Source organism: Prionailurus viverrinus, chromosome C2 (genome assembly GCF_022837055.1).
Source record: "Prionailurus viverrinus isolate Anna chromosome C2, UM_Priviv_1.0, whole genome shotgun sequence".
NCBI classification, from domain to species: domain Eukaryota; kingdom Metazoa; phylum Chordata; class Mammalia; order Carnivora; family Felidae; genus Prionailurus; species Prionailurus viverrinus.
The window spans coordinates 91,521,543-91,535,915 of NC_062569.1; the positions used below are offsets into that span (position 1 = coordinate 91,521,543).

Here is a 14,373-nt window from a genome sequence, read left to right on the forward strand (position 1 = left end):
AATACCGGCCTACCTCAAGAAGCAAGAAAAATCTCAAATATACAACCCAACCTTATACCTAAAGGAGCTAGAAAAAGAACAACAAATGAAGCCTAAAGCCAGCAGAAGAAGGGAAATAATAAATATTAGAGCAGAAACAAATGATATAGAAATAATAACAACAACAACAACAAAAAAAACAGTGGAAAAAATCAGTGAAACCAGGAGCTGGTTCTTTGAAAAAATTAATAAAATTGATAATCACCTAGCCAGACTTGTCAAAAAGAAAAGAGAAAGGACCCAAATAAAATCATGAAGGAAAGAGGAGATCCACAACCAATACCACAAATAAAAACACTTATAAGAGAATATTATGAAAAACTATATGCCAACAAATTGGGCAATGCAAAAGAAATGGATAAATTCCTAAAAACATGTAAACTACCAGAACTGAAACAGGAACAATAGAAAACATGAACAGACTGGTAACCAGCAAAGAAATTGAATCAGTAATAAAAAATATCCTAATAAACAGAAGTCCAGGGCCGGATGGCTTCCCAGGGAAATTCTATCAAACATTTAAAGGAGAGTTAATACCAGTTCTTCTCAAACTGTTCCAAAAAATAGAAATGGAAGGAAAACTTCCAAACTCATTCTGTGAGGCCAGCATTACCTTGATTCCAAAACCAAAGATCCCACTAAAAAAGACAATTACAGTCCAGTATCCCTGCTGAACATGGATGTAAAAATTCTCAACAAAATACTAGCAAATCAAATCCAACAGTACATTATAAGAATCATTCACCCCAATCAAGTGGGATTTATCCTTGGGCAATAAGGATGATTTAATATTCTCAATGAATCAGTGTAATACACCACATTATTAAAAAAGATAAATACATGATCCTCTCAGTAGATGCAGGGAAAGCATTTGACAAAGTACAGCATCCTTTCTTGATAAAAACCCTCAACAAAATAGGGATAGAGGGAACGTACCTCAGCATCATAAAGGCTGTATACAAGAGACCCACAGCTACTATCATCCTCAATGGAGAAAAAATGAGAGCTTTTCCTCTGTGTTCAGGAACAAGAAAGGGATGTCCACTCTTACCACTGTTATTTAACATAGTACTAGAAGTCCTAGCCTCAACAATCAGCAAAAGGAAATAAAAGGCAGGGAATCAGCAGGGGAAAAGTCAGACTTTATACCTATTTGCGGATGAGATGGTACTTTATGTAGAAAACCCAAAAGACTCTACCAAAAAATTGCTAGAACTAATATATGAATTCAGTAAAGTCACAGGGTGCAAACAACATACAGTGATCTGTTGCATTTCTATATACCAATAATGAAGCAGCAGAAAGAGAATCAAGGAATTGATCCCATTTACAATTGCACCCAAATTACAAGATATGTAGGAATAAACCCGCCAAAGAGGTAAAAGATCTGTACTCTGAAAACTGTAGAACAAAAAAGACACTGAATAGCCAAAGCACTCTTGAAAAAGAAAAGCAAAGTTGGAGGCATTATAGTTCTGGACTACAAGTTATATTACAAAGCTGTAGTGATCAAGATTGTATGGTACTGGCACAAAAATATAAATATAGATCAGTGGAACAGAATAGAAAACCCAGAAATGGACCCACAACTACATGGTCAACTAATCTTTGACAAAGCAGGAAAGAATATCCAATAGAAAAAAGATAGTCTCTTCAACAGATGGTGTTGGGAAAACTGGACAGCGACATGCAGAAGAATGAAACTGGACCACTTTCTTAGGCAATGCACAAAAATAAATTCAAAATGGATGAGTGAGCTAAATGTGAGACAGGACACCATCAAATTCCTGGAGGAGAACACAGGCAACAACCTCTCTGACATCAGCCATAGCAGCTTCTTACTTGACATGTCTCTGGAGGCAAGGGAAACAAAAGCAGAAATGAACTATTTGGACTTTATCAAGGTAAAAGCTTCTACACAGCAAAGGAAACAAAACTAAAAGGCAGCCTTCAGAATGGGAGAAGATATTTGCAAATGACATATCTGATAAAGGGTTAGTAATCCAAAATCTGTAAAGAACTTATACAACTGAACACCCAAAAGTCAAATAATCCAGTTAAGAAATGGACAGAAAACATGAATGAATTCCAAATTATGGAAAGAGTCCAAATGTCTATTGACTGATGAATGGATAAAGATGTGGTGTATATGTACAGTGGAATACTACTCAGCAATAAAAAAGATGAAGTCGTACTATTTGTAATGAAGTGGATGGAGCTAGAGTGTATTATTCTAAGCAAAATAAGTCATAGAAAGACAAATACCGTATGATTTCACTCATGTGGCATTTAAGAAATGAAACAGATGAACAGGGAAAAAGAGAGGCAAACCATCAAACAGACTCTTAAACATAGGGAACAGAGAATTGCTGGAGGGGAGGTTGTGGGGGGAGATGGATTAAATGGGTGATGGGTTTTAAGGAAGGCAGTTTTGATGAGCACTGGGTGTTATATGTAAGTGATGAATCACTAAATTCTATTCCTGAAACTAATATACTATAATGTTAACTAACTGGAATTTAAATAAAAACTTGAAATTTAAAAAAAGAAAAAATTTTTGGCCATTTTCCAAATATATTCCCCTACCCCAATCTTAGAACTCCAGTGCATGTGTGTTAGGCCACTTGATGTCCCACAACTGACTTATATTTTGTACAGTTTTTTCAGTCTTTTGTCCATCTCTTTTATTTTGGAGTGTTTATATTGCTATGTCCTTAAATTCACTAATTTTTTCTTCTGAAATATGTAATTGGTTGTTAATCCTATCCAGTGTGCTTTTCATCTGAAAAATTTTATTTTTCATGTCTAGGTACTTGCTTAGCCTTTTTGTTCATCTCTTCCTCTCTCTCCTCATGGCTGTACTTTTACCTTTCAAATATGTGGAATATATAACAACATTTATAATACTCTTTTCCATTTTGCCGTTTTTGTCATTTCTAGGTGATTTTGATTAATTTTTCTCTCTTTTCTTCTTTTTAGTGCTTCGTAGTTTCCAATTGAATTCTAAGAATTGTGAATTTTATCTTGCTTGTTGTTGGAGTTCTTGTATCTTTTAATACATATAGTTCTGAATTTGTCATTGGGTTTAGTAAATTACTTGTAACATTTGTTTTTATGTTTCATTGGGCTGGAACTTTAATATCCTTTAATCCAGGGGCTAATTTAGCTTTAGTGCTGGGTCCATTTCCTTCTGAGTGTTGTACTAAATGCTCTTTATATGTTAGGAAGTGTTTTCTGTGTGTGTGTGTTTTTTTTAAGTTTATTATTTTGAGGGAGGGGGTAGAGAGAAAGGGAGAGAGAACCCCAAGCAGGCTCTGCTGTCAGCGTATGCCTGACATGTGGCTCAATCCCACAAACTGTGAGACCACAACCTGCGCCGAAATCAAGAGTCGATGTTAACCAATTGAGCCTCCCAGGTACCCTAAGTCTTTTCTATCTGGTTGAAACATGAATATCTCTTGACTGATATAACTGTCAAAATTGTTCTGCATGTTTGTTGGGGGTGATTCCTTTCCCAGCTTTTCCTTACACACCTGTGCTTATTAGCAGGAAGCTAAAGACTCATGGGGAACTTTCTGCAGATTTTTAGAATTCTCTCTATATTGATCTGTTTATTACTCTGCCTGTGGATTCTAGTTGTCTTGGCCTCCTCATTTCTAAACTCTGTCTGCTCAACTGAGTGAGCCTGTAGGCCCTGTTTGGGTGTTGTCTTCCCTGTGCTACAGCCTGAAAACTCTGTATAGGTAATAATCTGAGGCAGTCATAGGGCCAGTCTTACTTCTTTTCTTTTCTGAAGGATCAATGCCTGGTCTGCCTCTTATCCATTGGCCGAAACCTGTTATTTTATGCATTTGTCTGCTTTTAGACAGGGTTGTATAGGGTGAGAGGATAAGTTATTGGTCCTCTGCCATGGTTTGATGAACAAGTGAACTGCCTGGGACTATTGAAGATATAATGGAGGGGCGCCTGGGTGGCTCAGTCAGTTGAATGTCTGACTTCGGCTCAGGTCATGATCTCATGGTTCGTGAGTTTGGGCCCCATATTGGGCTCTGGGCTGACAGCTCAGAGCCTGGAGCCTGCTTCTGAGTCTGTGTCTCCTCCTCTCTCTCTCTACCCCTCCCCCGCTTGTGCTCTATCTGTCTCTGTCTCTCAAAAATAACATAAAAAAAAAAAAAAAAAGATACAATGAGACACCTTAGTGGCTCCCTTTAGGTAGAAATATTCTTGGCCTACACAAATTGACGATTTAAAGTTAGTGTTCAGGTAGTAGTCACATGTCATCACTGGTTGTTGGACGGGTTAGAAAGGTTGTGAAGTCTCAGTCCATTATTTTTGAGGTTTAGGAGGGAAGTATTAAGCCATTCTGACATCATTTTTATCATTTCCCACGATGTATTGGTAAGACCATAGTGTTACCAACTTCACGTAAAGGAAAGGGGAATGGCCAAGCATGCCTCGACTCCTTTTTCACCCTTACTCTTTTTATATGTCGTGCAGTGTTAGGCTTCTCTTAGTAAGTTTTACCACATCAGGTGTTGGTAACAGCATATTGTGATTGTTAATTGCATTAGATTATAAGACGGGAGAATTCTGAACTAGTTCCTCATCATGAAAGTTGAAGGTGGCACAACCTTTAGAATTTTTAAAATGATTTTCAAAAAGCTCCATCTTTTCCTTATTGCCTTTTAAGTGGGGAGTCTAGTTTTTTGATGTTTAACTCCTTTGTATTAGAATACTTGGTAATGATTTTTTATTTTTTAGTTATTCAAGCGAAGAAATGTTGCTACAGCAGAGGAAGAAACAGAAGAAGAAGTTATGTCAGATGGAGGCTTCCATGAGGCTCAGATTAATAACATGGAGATGGCACCAGTAAGTAAGATCATAAAAGAAACTCTTTTTAGTATGTTTCTGAAGATATGAGGCTTAGCTTTCTATTTGGGTTTTTTAAAAAGTGGTTAGTAAATGGCTACAGAAATTACTTGGCATTTCATTTTTGAAAAGAGGCCATATACTTAATATCCTGGTTCATTAGATGTTTTTTATAGTTTGAATAATATACAGTTAAACAGAATTAACTAAATTGTGAAGATTAATTCAGCTTTTAAAACTTAAAAAGATAATTGTAAAATTATTCCTTAAAAGTTGAATAACAAGGGATACTTTAAAGAAAATCCCAGTTTGTTATTCATTTCAGTTATCAAATTGGGCATGTTTATATGATTTTAAAAATTGGTTCCATATCACAGCTGTTGGCTTTTCTATTACAACCTGTTTTGTAACTTTCTTGAGGTTACATGAGGATCTAAAAATTATGCTTTGTTTATATGGATACCTGTATAGATTTCTCATTAATCAGTATGTTTTAATAGATCATATATAGTTTTCAAAAAAAAAATCTTTCTTCGGTAGACCCAATTTCTTTCTTCATTTGCAACCACTGTTACTGGATTCTTATTCTTCTTGAGAAAATAAGTTTTTTTCCTCCTCCCCTTTTAAGCAAATTGTGACATGTTGTGCACAGTATCCTATATATATTTTTCTACTTCATAGATCTCTAGTTTTTATGGACCGTTTTTTTTTTTTTTTTTTTAATTAGGAGAGCAGTTTAAAGCATTTTGGAATCTATGTAGATAGACATTGTAGCCAACACTATGATTTTTAAAAAAAAAATTTTTTTTTTTTTTTCAACGTTTATTTATTTTTGGGACAGAGAGAGACAGAGCATGAACGGGGGAGGGGCAGAGAGTGAGGGAGACACAGAATCGGAAACAGGCTCCAGGCTCCGAGCCATCAGCCCAGAGCCTGACGCGGGGCTCGAACTCCTGGACCGCGAGATCGTGACCTGGCTGAAGTCGGACGCTCAACCGACTGCGCCACCAAGGCGCCCCATATGATTTTTTTTTAAATTTTTTTTTAACGTTTATTTTTGAGACAGAGACAGAATGTGAACGGGGGAGGGTCAGAGAGAGAGAGGGAGACACAGAATCTGAAACAGGCTCCAGGCTCTGAGCTGTCAGCACAGAGCCCGACCCGGGGCTTGAACTCACGAACCGCAAGATCATGACCTGAGCCGAAGTCGGACGCTTAACCGACTGAGCCACCCAGGTGCCCCAACCAACACTATGATTTTGTGGTGAATTCTTCTAGGCCCTTCAGAAAGTCGAACTGTCCATTTTTTTAAGTGGATATTAATATGAAGTATTTCGTGGATTATAATACTAAGATTCTATAGAGGAAACAACCTGTAGGAGATTGATTGGTTGATTTTAAGGAATTGGCTCGTGTAATTGTTGGAGCTAGTAAGTCCAAAATCCGTAGGGCAAGTCAGTAGGCTGGAAATTCAGGTAAGTGTTGATGTACTTTTGAGGCTTAAGTTTCTTCAGGAAACCGGTCTTTGCTCTTAAGACCTTCTTCAACTGACTGATTGAGGCCAACTCACATTTTAGAGAGTAATGTGCTTTACTTGATTATACTAGTTTAAATGTTAATCACATCTAAAAATTTTTCTTACAGCAATATCTAGATTAATGTGTGTTCAGACAACTGGCTACTATAACCTAACCAAATTGACACATAAAATTAACTATCCTAGTACATTCCTTGGCAACTTGGCATGTATACACGACTCCTTAAACCATACTGAGACTCAGATAAATAAATAACAAAGTTATACTTCCATGTGACATGATATAGTTATTGTTTGTGCAAGTAAAAATGTACTAACCTCCCCAGAAGAAGATGCAAAGTCTTTGAGTGGTGTTCATTTCTCTCCTTGATATCCTGTTACTTAAATGCTGGGATATAAAATTAACAGTACTTAAATACCATGAATGTAAAGTCAATACATCTTACATTAGGGAATAAGAGGGAAGAAAACGTGTGTGTGTGTGTGTGTGTGTGTGTGTGTGTGTGTGTGTGTGTGAGAGAGAGAGAGAGAGAGAGAGAGAGAGAGAGAGAATGTGTATATCCAAGTGTATCCAGACATTCATAACAGAATCATATAGATACCTTTGTTTATTCAGGTATCAGTTTTGTAAGTTTCAAAGTAGTTACTTTTCTGACTGTTAAGAGCAGAATGCTTCATTCTCCCAGTTGGGATTTCCCAGGTGTTTGGTAAAGTGCTGTTTACCAACCAGTGCTGTTGGTAAGCACTGTTTCCCAAGTGCTGTTTCCCAACCAGCTATCATTGACAACTCAGTGCAGTTTTCTTCACAGTTCATCTTGTTGACTCTAATATTTCATGAAATGACAGGAATTTTATTTCATTCTGACAGGTGACCCTAAGAAGTAGGTTAACTGCTAATATTGGGGATGGGTTATAGTAAAAAATGGAAAAGTTCTAAGAAAGCAAGAAAATAATGGAAAACTGAAAAGTTTTAATAAAGAAAATAGAAATTTTTTTTTTTTTTTTAGTTTTTTTTTTCAACGTTTATTTATTTTTTGGGGGACAGAGAGAGACAGAGCATGAACGGGGGAGGGGCAGAGAGAGAGGGAGACACAGAATCTGAAACAGGCTCCAGGCTCTGAGCCATCAGCCCAGAGCCCGACGCGGGGCTGGAACTCACGGACCGCGAGATCGTGACCTGGCTGAAGTCGGACGCTTAACCGACTGCGCCACCCAGGCGCCCCAGAAAATAGAAATTTTAAGTAAACTTGAGTCAGCTGTTGAATTTGGTAGCAGCTAGAATCTGTGAATTACATAGGATTATTCTATACTCCATAAATATTTATTGAGCATCTTCTATATGCCAGCCTTCGGTGATAGAACAGTAAGATGGACAGGGTCTTTGGTTTTCACAAATCTGCTATACTGGAAGAATCTGGGCAGTAAACACATAACTGAGAAAAATACCTGATAGTGAAAAGGGTTGGCATAGAATTAAAATAGAGTGATAGAGATGGAGCAGTTCCTTTAGATTTGGAGACCATGAAAAGCCTTCTTTTAGAATTTAACAAATTTGTCTGAAAGACAAGGACCAACCAACCATGTGATGAGCAAGGAGAAGAAGAATAATAAACGCCTTCTCTTAATATTTACTCATAAGATTACTTTCTTATTGTCATGAGCTGCTTTTTTCACATTCATTCATTCATTCATTCATTTATTTATTTATTTATTTAGAGATGGAGGGGCAGGGAGAGGGAGAGAGCTGAGTGTGGAACCCACGTAGGGCTTGATCCCACAACTGGGAGATCACAACCTGAGCCACTCAGGTTGCCCCCATGAGCTCCTTAATGATAGACAAAATATTTGGCTTTGTCACATCATTGATCATTTCAGACATTTCTACATGTAAAGATTATCCTACCTTTGTGTAACTTTTCTAGATAAATATGATTAACTTAATAATGTTGGCCACAGTTTATACTGTCTTTGTTTTCCTTTGATTTAGAGTTAAAATTTTTATCATTTTTGCTTTTTTGTGTTTCCAGGGTGGTGTAATTACTTCTGACATGATTGAAATGATATTTTCCAATAGCCCAGAGCAACAGCTTTCAGCAACACAGAAATTCAGAAAACTGCTTTCAAAAGGTGAGTTCTGAGTATGTTAAAGTACAGTTGACTGTGAACAACAGGGGCTTGAACTGTGCAGGTCTACTTATAACGCAGATCTTTTTTGATAAATTGAGTACAATATTATAAATATATTTTCTCTTTCTTATGATATTCTTAATAACATTTTCTTTTCTCCAGCTTACTTTATTGTAAGAATACAGTATGTAGGGGCGCCTGGGTGGCGCAGTCGGTTAAGCGTCCGACTTCAGCCAGGTCACGATCTCGCGGTCTGTGAGTTCGAGCCCCGCGTCGGGCTCTGGGCTGATGGCTCGGAGCCTGGAGCCTGTTTCCGATTCTGTGTCTCCCTCTCTCTCTGCCCTTCCCCCGTTCATGCTCTGTCTCTCTCTGTCCCAAAAATAAATAAATGTTAAAAAAAAAAAAAAAAAAAGCTAAAAAAAAAAAAAAAAGAATACAGTATGTAATACATAACGTACAAAGTAAGTGTTAATTGACTGTTGATGTTATTGGTGAGGTTTCCTGTCAGCAGTAGGCTATCAGTAGTTCAGTTTTGGGGGAGTCAAAAGTTAAAAAGGATTTTTGACTGTGTGGGGATTGGCGCCCCAAGTTTTGTATTGTTCGCGGGTTGACTGTATATTTTTTCATTTCGATAAAAAATACTACTTTCCCATATTCTGTTTTTCACATCACAGGTAAGTTGCTTTGGAATGTGTCTATCAACAGAATAAAAGGACACTTACAGACATAAGTATAATTATGAGCTATGGCTAATTTTTGAATTTATTTATTTATGTAATCTTACCAGGACCAGAAAGGAGCATTATTTTAATTTCTGAGCTATTTTATAAAAGACCTTAAAGTGATAAAACCAGCAGTCAGTATTTCATGTTAATTCAAATTGAGAAACTCCATTCTTTTAAAAAAAAAAAAGTGTTTTTGTTTGTTTTTTTAAAGATTTTATTTTTACATAATCTCTATGTGGGCCTCGAACTCAAAACCCTCAGATCAAGGTTTGCATGCTCTACTGACTGAGCCAGCCTGGCACCCCAAGAAAAACTGTCAAAATATCACTTGAGAGGTGCCTAGGTTAAGTTGGTTAAGCATCCAACTCCGGCTCAGGTCTTGATCTCGTGGTTCACGAGTTTGAGCCCCGTGTCAGGCTCTGCTGACAGCTCAGAGCCTGGAGCCTGCTTCAGATTCTTTCTGCGTCTCCCTCTGTCTCTGACCCTCCCCCACTCATGCTCTGTCTCTGTGTCTCAAAAATAAATAAAAACAATTAAAAAAATATATCATTTGAAAGATCAGTGTTATTGCTGGGCATGGTAATTATTTATTTATTTTTGGTATAATTAGGGTAGACTAGAATATGATACTTTCGTCATTCTGGGCAAGTAAACAGAACTATGACTCTGAACCACATTAAAATGTTGATAGTAAACATTGACCTTAAATAAATAGCTGCTACCCTTGGCCCAGTACTAAGGTATAGTTTTTTGGAGTCATTAGTGATAAATTAATATATTCCTTGAGGGAACTGGAATAAAAACCTATAACATATAATTTACATTTTTGTGTGATACAAAAATTACATTTCTTGTGTGACAGTTTATTAATATTTGAAAGCTATTATCATGTACACTTTTCCCACTCCTCTTGTCTCTTTTCAGCGTGCTAAGCCTAATGACTTTCTCACAGCATGTGACCTTTTAGGGCCTTTTGCTGCTTTCTACTACTTTACACTCTAGATTCTAGTTTCCTAGCCATCCCTCTTAAAAATGTGATAACTAGGGGCACCTGGATGGCTCAGTTGGTTAAGCATCCGACTCTTGATTTCGGCTCAGGTCATGATCTCAGGGTTGTGAGATTGAGCCCCATGTGGGGTTCCATGCTGAGCATAGGCCTGCTTGACATTCTCTCTCTTCCTCTCTCTCTGCCCTTCCCTGGCACACATGCGTGTGCGCACCCTCTCTCAAAATAAATAAACATTTAAAAAATGTGGTAACTAGGATATAGTACTTCAGATGTGTTCTCGTTACCCTAAGGTGAGGGGACAGATTGCCTTCCTTGTCCTAGGACTGTATGTTCCAGTAATGTACTCCAAGATAGCAGCAGCAGTTATTTTGGTAGTCATGGCACAGTAAGGTTCACTGTATTTGCAGCCATCTAAACTCCCATAGAACTTCTTTTCATGCACATGTGTTTTAGGATTCATCTGTGAAGTCATGTAGATTTTTAAAAATATTTTTATAAATTTCAGTTGCTAAATCCTGCTTTATCCCCGTCGTTTTATTGCAAACTTCAGCTTATTGTTGTTCTTCCTATATGTTATTTCTGTAATCTAGCATATTAATTACTTTATCTTTATTATAATCATCAAATTTATTTGTACTACCTGAATAGTTGATAAAAGTGTGGAACCAGGCAAAGAACAGGTCATCAGAGCGCTCTCCAAATTAACATTGAACCATTAGTCACCTTTGTTTCATTAAAGCTTTGGACTTGTCTAAGAATCCCTACTAGTACTATAATCTGTCATTTTTCTTGCATCGCTCTGTGAATGTCATCAAGAACTTTGTCAGATCTCTTGCTGAAATTACCATGTTGATTGTTTAGGACATTTTCTGTTAACCCAACAGGTTTCTACCAAATGATTTCATTTATAAAATACTCTGTTGTCATAAATGAAAAGTGAGATTAAGTTGGCAAGTCATCCTTAATGAATTCTTTCTGGCTCCTATTTAACACCGCAGCTATAAAATTAAATCCTGCAGGCACATGCAGAGTCATCTAATCCAGTTTATTAAAACAACTTCTTGTTAGAGTAAAACCCCATCTACAGAGAAGGGGCTAGAAGGAAGAATTCTGAAATAATAACAGTGGTCATCTTTGGATGTTTTCCCCCCTGCTTTCTTAAGTTTTCTAAAATTATAGAAGCAATGGCTTTAATTTTTGAGAATTCTGCCCATCAATTTCCATGTTAACGTGTACTTTATTGTGAAACCTTTTGAGCTATCCTAGTCTCAAAGTGACTGTGCTCCATTTTACATTTAGAATTTTACATTTTATTTCTTAGATTTCCAACATGAAAGAGATGCTAAAATGGAGGGAGGGATATTACAAAGTGAATTTGAGCTCATAAAGTCCTTGCATTGAAATGAAAGAATTATTTTCTTCTTTCCTTTTATTTTATGGGGAGACAGAACCTAATCCTCCTATTGATGAAGTCATCAGCACACCGGGAGTAGTGGCCAGGTTTGTGGAGTTCCTCAAACGAAAAGAGAATTGTACACTGCAGGTGCGAACCATTTTCATTTCTTGCCTCATATTTTAAATCCCTTTACAAACTTACATTTTATATACAGATTTGTTACTTAGGTTAATTTATACAGTGGGTTCGTTTTTGATATGATGTTCCTGACAACCACGTTGCAAGCTGCTTTTGATAGCTTTGTCAACATCTAGGCCCTTGGTTTTACTCTTTAGAATTCATGTCATTTTTATCATGAAGAAGATTATTTTATGATGATTGTGGATAACATTTAATAGGGAATCGTTTGCAGTTGAAGAGTCACTATAAGAATCTAAGTGTGGGCTACATAAAATTTGGTTTTGGAAGATTTTTAGATTACATTGGTCGGCTTTGCCAGGGCTGTGTAACATGGGCTAGGTTAGACTCAGTAATCCCCAATCCTGGTTCCAGTTAATTCTTCCCATTCCCCTGAAGAGTTTCCAGGGAGACAGCCTTATGAATCTCCATGCTTCCTGCTGTGTTAATTTAGTCTGTCAGTACTGTATTATATAGGGGTTCTAAGAGGAAATTCTGCAACTTCTGGATTGGATAGTTTTCACAGTAAAGAGAACCACCTGTCAACTGACTCGTCCTGGGAGTTATCTAGAAATTTTTAAATACTGTTTTTGGGTTTTTTTTTTTTTTCCCTGAATAAAGTTGGAGTTTTAGTAGACTGGCAATTTTTCAGTAGCTGTACTTCCTTGGAGTAACCAGTTGAAGCAGTTTCTGTGTTATTCTTTAACCAATACCTGTGATATCTAAATTCTCACTTATAGGATCTAATCTGAAGGGCTTGGCCCTTTAGAAAGACTCTGCAACTATAAAAATTGGTTAGGTACAAAGTGGATCACAAAATGAGGTTAATTTTCCAAGTATATCTGACAATAACAAGTTAATCATAAAGGTAACTTTCACCCTCTTGTCTGCTTTTGCCTTATTCTCTGAGGCTGTAGGGAGGGGGACATTTTTATAAATGATAATAACCTCTGTCCCCAGGTTCTTTACTCTCCAGAGGATTGTAGGTAATTCATAAAACTTGATGCCTTGTCTTGATATTTTCTCTCCTTTCCTCCCATCCCGACTTTTCTCCTCCTCTTACTCTCTTTGTTGCGGTGATGAGTTATTTCCAGAAGAAAAACAAGAAATCCAGAAAAGGTAGAGTACTTCAATGTCCCATCAGTTTTTCTTCTCCAGTTTGACACTGACTAATCCCCAAGTTCATTTGAATTAGGATTCTGTTTTGGTGGCTGCCTCTTGGATTGTAATTCTGGTCCCCATCTAAGGCCAGGATCATCGGACACCTGAAAAATAATCAGGTTCACCTAGAGAGCAAGGAAAGAGACTTTTATCAGAAAAAAAAAAAAAAAGGAAATCCAGACAACCAACACTGCAGAGTACCAAGCCTGAGCCCTAAGCAACCTGCCAAGAGAACCAGAGGGACCAAATGAAGAGCCTTACTGCAGTTTATCATTTGAAAAAGCTTTGTAGGAAGAGGGAGGTAGGGAAAATTATCATTTTGTTCATGTTTGTATCCTCTGACAGAGTAGTTCAGAGATCATGAATTTACTCCTGGATTGAGCAGTTTTTAATAGGTGGTCACAGATGTCTAGTTTCTTAATGTGTATAAATGAAGGCCTAAAATGAAAAAAGAGAAATGGGTCTTTCCACATCTCCATGTTCTCCAGTACTCCCTAAAGAGTGCAGTATGTCCTCTTAGTGCCCTCTCCTGGCTAACACATGTAAATTTTACATCATTTGTGATTCTAATCCTAGAGCTTGGATCTTCTGAAGACGAAAGCCTTTGGAAATCTCTAATTTGCGTCTATCTAAATTCTCAGATTCCACCCTTGTGCAAACTAATAATTAGGCTGAAAGATTGAGAAATCATTCCTCTGGAAGTGACTACCTCATGATTTTCAACTTAGCTGTCCAAAGACTCTGAGAGATAACCAGCTGTTTATTATATAAAGGTCATCATCTTCAGGTTTTCTTCGGTGTACGTTTTAAGTACAACATGGTATTCTCTCCAGTGTGGGCAGTGGGTAATGTCAACCACTCCAGAAGCAGGAGGAGCAAGTATATTGAAAGAGACCGTGGAGCCAGGAGGCTTCGTGCTCACATAAGTAGACGTGCTCTGGGCAGCTCAGAGGGTACTCTTTCCTGTATCTTCTTAGCACGAGGATGGAAGTTGTCCCTGGTAGTATGTCTACTTACTAGAAATTTGAATAGTGTGCTTTTGGAATGTGGCTTCTGCCATTTCTCTTCCAGAAAGAGAGTAATAATATATGGTCATAATTATAGCTAAACTCACTGATAAACCAAGTGGACAAACTTAATCCCTTCATTCTGTAGATACAGAATGTGAATCCTAGTGAAGTCTCTTTTCACTTACATTTTGGTTCTCCTTATGCCCAAATCAGTGAGGTACCTCACACCAGGGAGATAAAAATGCCTGCTTTGGGCAGTGCTTCCCAGATACTCCTTTGCTTTCAAACAAGGTGAACATGGGTGGAATCTAGGAGTTTGGAAA

At 37.4% G+C, this 14,373-nt stretch overlaps 1 protein-coding gene across 2 annotated transcripts in view; it reads left to right on the forward strand.

The window, feature by feature from the left end:
- Positions 1-14,373, forward strand: part of KPNA1 (karyopherin subunit alpha 1) — a 71,654-nt gene that overhangs the window by 33,832 nt on the left and 23,449 nt on the right. For both annotated transcript variants that reach the window (XM_047874174.1, XM_047874173.1), the window contains exons 3-5: positions 4,801-4,908; positions 8,473-8,572; positions 11,755-11,849. In XM_047874174.1, coding sequence (XP_047730130.1) covers positions 4,801-4,908; positions 8,473-8,572; positions 11,755-11,849 — 303 coding nt within the window. The remainder of the gene's footprint in view (positions 1-4,800; positions 4,909-8,472; positions 8,573-11,754; positions 11,850-14,373) is intronic.